The sequence below is a fragment of the Octopus bimaculoides genome, chromosome 10, assembly GCF_001194135.2.
Source record: "Octopus bimaculoides isolate UCB-OBI-ISO-001 chromosome 10, ASM119413v2, whole genome shotgun sequence".
NCBI lineage: Eukaryota > Metazoa > Mollusca > Cephalopoda > Octopoda > Octopodidae > Octopus > Octopus bimaculoides.
This window is the reverse complement of record NC_068990.1, coordinates 88,994,225-88,998,875: the sequence shown is the minus strand read 5'-3', so window position 1 is coordinate 88,998,875 and position 4,651 is coordinate 88,994,225. Positions and strand designations below refer to the sequence as shown.

At 39.0% G+C, this 4,651-nt stretch overlaps 1 protein-coding gene across 1 annotated transcript in view; it reads left to right on the top strand.

Annotated features, from left to right (window-relative positions):
• Nucleotides 1-4,374, top strand: part of LOC106869401 (procathepsin L) — a 9,016-nt gene extending 4,642 nt beyond the window's left edge. The window contains exons 5-7 of the mRNA XM_014915124.2: nucleotides 1,415-1,538; nucleotides 3,239-3,336; nucleotides 4,083-4,374. Of these exons, the coding sequence (XP_014770610.1) occupies nucleotides 1,415-1,538; nucleotides 3,239-3,336; nucleotides 4,083-4,358 (498 nt within the window). The 3' untranslated portion in view covers nucleotides 4,359-4,374. The remainder of the gene's footprint in view (nucleotides 1-1,414; nucleotides 1,539-3,238; nucleotides 3,337-4,082) is intronic.
• Nucleotides 4,375-4,651: the final 277 nt, after the last annotated feature.

Sequence of the window (4,651 nt, the reverse complement as noted above, 5' to 3'; positions counted from 1 at the left end):
ATTATTATTATTATTATTATTATTATTATTATTATTATTATTATTATGATGGCGGTGAGCTGGCAGAATGGTTAGCACGCCGGACGAAATGCTTAATGGTATTTCGTCTGCCGCTTCGTTCTAAGTTCAAATTCCGCCGAGATCGACTTTGCATTTTAACCATTTCGGTGTCGATAAATTAAGTACCAGTGAAACACTGGGGTCGATGTAATCGACTAGTCCCCTCCCCCAAAATTTCAGGATTATTATTATTATTATTATTATTATTATCATCATATCGTATGTTATTTATAAGGTACAATATGAAAGACAGTAAGTTATAATAACAGATTGATGTCTGACCAAATATCGAGCCTTTGCGCAGCTGCCCAGCCTACAAGAACTAGCGGCCAAATCACCTTGAAATGCCAGCCTACTGTTTTAAGACATGATATCAACAACAAAAAAAAAATCTGAGTTACGACTCCAACTTGAACACCTTATGTCGCCTCGTTTAACAACAACTATAACAACAATGTGGTAGGATATTGTGCTCTTTGACAAGGTAATGTCAGAAACAGTAGGGTGCCTGGCAATATGACTTTGCTTTTAACCTTCCAGAGACGATGAAATCAATATATAGAAGTCGATTTGGCTTTCATTTTCTGGTGTTATCGTCGATATCATCATCATCATCATCCAAATATTACAGAAAACATTCTTAGTTATATCATACGTTATAACAAGAAAGTGGAGTGACGAAATGAAACGGTTTCAGTTGTTAGATATGAAATTACTGGAAGGGACGCTTGCCAAAATTATCAATTTCATGCTGTAAAATCAAACCTAAAATCTCAGGATTGCAGTGTAAACTTTTTAGATCCTTGGCTGTGTACCCATTTCTCTTATACTGATATATTATGGAAGATAAGTGTAGTTGTCAAACCTGTAGAACCTGAGGTAAATACCTTAACATATTTTGTAACTTCGCTTTTCCTGATATTCTTCTAAAACTGTGAACTTGCGTTGTACACAATGACAGACGATCATATCTCATCAGTTTAAGATTTCAGTTTACCTTTCGAAGGTTATAAATCCCTGAAAGAATAATATGCTCCTTAAGATTTATACCCTCATGCTTAAAACCACTTAACAACATGTTGCACTCAGAGATCACATCACAAAATATGTAAGTTATTCTCAGCCGTAACCTTACAGTTGAAAAAACAAAAATGGCAGACACCAGTAAATAGTATGTTTCTAAGATCAAATTAGACTGGACTTTGGTTTTCATTTTCTAGTCATTGTCGATATCACATCATCATCACTATTCTCCTCGTTCTCCTCCTCTTCCACTTCATTTTCATGATCTCCCCCACTACCATCGCCAACTCCTTCCTTTACTACAATCAAACGCCATTTTCTATATTCTCAGGCTCAATGTGGTTCTTGCTGGGCATTCTCTACAACTGGTTCTCTGGAAGGACAAACATTTAAGAAAACTGGAAAACTGGTTTCTCTCTCAGAACAAAACTTGGTTGATTGTTCCGGATCATTCGGTAAACCATTAATTAAAACTTAATTTATTTCTCAGTGAATTATTTTTGAAAGTTTTTTGTGAATATTTCCTTATTTAATTTAATTTTAGGGAGGTGGTCTGGCAGAATCGTTAGCAGCCGGGCAAAATGCTTAGCAGTATTTCGTCCGTCTTCACGTTCTGAGTTCAAATCCGCTGAGGTCGACTTTACCTTTCATCCTTTCGGGATCGATTAAATAAATTCCAGCTAGGTACTGATGTCGATATAATCGACTTACACCCTGCCCCAAAATTGCTGGCCTTATGCCAAAATTTGAAATCAATATTTGAAATCAATATTTTAATTTCTTCATTTATTTTTATTCAGCCTTATGATATCCGATATTATTTCGAGTGGCTGCTTGGATTCTGAGATCATTCAGAATTGAAATTTGCTGTACCAACCAGCAAACTGAACGCCACCTCATACTACCAAAGATCACGCCTACTTTATCTAGAATAAGGGCCTAGTACTATAACAGCTTAGGTTTCTAGGGCACACAACTTTTCAAATTTCCACCAAACGACCGCAAACATCTGCGAGAAGTAAATATAGATGCGTGTTCAAAGAGCATTTGGACAAATTTTTATCCTAGGAATCAGATTAACCTACATCGCAGCAGGAAATACAAACAAGAGCAGCTCCTGCCGGTTCGCGACTTCAGCAGAAACAACTCCGAAAAAAGGGCCAGGAAATGAGGGTGAAATAAAAACCAACCAAATTGAAGGTGGTGCTCGAACATGGCACAACCTCGGGATAAAACTAATACGTGAAAGTACGTGTGTGTGTGTGTGTGTGTGTGTGTGTGTGTGTGTGCGTGTGAAAGAGAAAGAGAGAGAGGGGAAGGAAAGAGGGAGATGGAGGAGAAAGAGAGAATGGGTGAGTAAGTATGCATACACATATGTGCATGTTTTTGAGTGTGTGTATACTGCACAAATGGATAGAGAAGCTACGAAAGGAAGTCAAAAATTATCCGCACTTTCGCCATAATATATCTTTATTATTGTCACACTGCCTTCTTGCATGCCTGCTTATAGTTGGTACTATTGTGGTCAGATGATCGAAGTTTGTACCTGATCGCGCCATTTTTCTTCCTGGTCTTACAGTGTAAGTATGGCCGCTCTACTAGCAATGTGTACCAAAGAAGATCCGAAAGATGGTAATGATGAATCGGTTCACCATTACCATTTCTCGAACTTGCTGAATCTTTTCATTCGTGGTGGAGGTTGACGGGTGTCTTGCTCTTGTTTCGTGCGTCACATTTGTCCGGTCACTTTTAAACTTCTCGATCCACTCATAGACACTTCTACGCAGTAGTGCACTGTCCCCGTATTGTGCTAAAAGCCTCCGATGAATTTTAGTACCTGACACACCTTCCGACCAGAGAAATCGGATCACTGCTCTTTGTTCTTTGCTGCACATTGCTAGTGGAGTGGCCATGCTTACACTGTAAAGCCAGAAAGAAAAATGGCACGATCGGGCTCAAACTTCAATCACATGACCACAATAATACCAACTATAAGCACGCATGCGCAGAAGTTAGTGTGACAATAATAAAGATATGCTATGGCGAAAGTGCGGATAATTGTTGCACTTGCCTTCATAGAATGAAAATAATACAGATTATAATAACGCCTATAAAAATGCCTGTTTTATGTCATGTTAACCTGTCTTATTACTAGGAAACAACGGTTGTGAAGGAGGACTTATGGACAGCGCATTCAAATACATCAAGAAATTCGGTATTGATTCTGAATCATCTTACCCATATGAAGCAACAGTAAGTCACATTGTTATTTCTTTTACGAGGAGTGGCTGTGTTCTTAAAACGCTTGCTGTCAAAGTATGCGGTCTTGAGTTCAGTCATACTACGTGGCACTTTGGGTTAGTATCTTCTACGAAAGCCCCGAGCCGACCAAAGCATATGAGTGGTTCTGGTTGACGGAAACTGGAAGAAGCCCGTCGCACACACGTACGCACGCACACACACACGAACATAATGTGAGGAGGTATGAGAAGGGAATCTATATTTATTAAACGACGTGAGTTCCATAGTATTACAGCCGATTCTCAACCTTCTTCGGGTACCAGTAATTTCAGTATAGAAGAAATTATACTTACATGTGCATTAATATGAGTGTGTGCCTTTCTGCTTCTGATGTTTGCCTTCACCACCGCTAAATAACCGGTGTTGGATAGTTTACATAAATAACTTGTAACTTAGTGGTTCGGTAAAAGGTACCAATGGAATACGTACCAGACTTAAAAAAATATTACTGGGGTCGATTTTTTTCGAGTAAACTATTCATGGCGATGGTCCCATGAGTGAAGCAAGTAAAAGATAAATATACATACATACATGCATGCATGCATGCGTACATACATAATACATACATACATAGGTATATTCCAAGGGGACAGCCTCTCTGTGATGTTTATACTTTCTGTAAACCCCTTGTTATTCATGTTAGAGGAGTCTGAAGACTATCTCACCGGTGCACATTGTATTAATTTCGTTTATTATAGGACGACACATGCCGATACAAGAAAAGTGATGTAGTTGCTACAGACACCGGCTACGTCGATGTGAAATCCATGAGCGAGGATTCCCTAAAAAGTGCAGTTGCCAAAGTTGGACCCATCTCTGTAGCTATCGATGCTGGTCACTCGTCATTCCAGCTCTACAAACGCGGTGTTTACAAGGAAGAGAGTTGCAGCTCCACAGCCCTTGACCATGGTGTACTTGCTGTTGGTTATGGTACTGACGATGGTCAGGATTATTGGATCGTGAAAAACAGGTGAGAATGTTTTCAAATTTCATTCCAGAATTTTATTTTGTTTACTCACAAACGAGTTCAAATTCCGCCGAGGTCGACTTTGCCTTTCATCCTATCGGGGTCGATAAACTAAGTACCAGTCAAGTCTGAGATCGATGTAATGGACTATTCCCCTCCCCACAAATTCCAGGCCTTGTGCCTATAGTAGAAAGGATTAATCTTGTTATTTATATTCCAATGTTGGAGCTTTGTGTCTTTGTTGAAAACTAGACATTTCCTTATAGGAAAACTTCAAAAACAAGACAATACACACACACA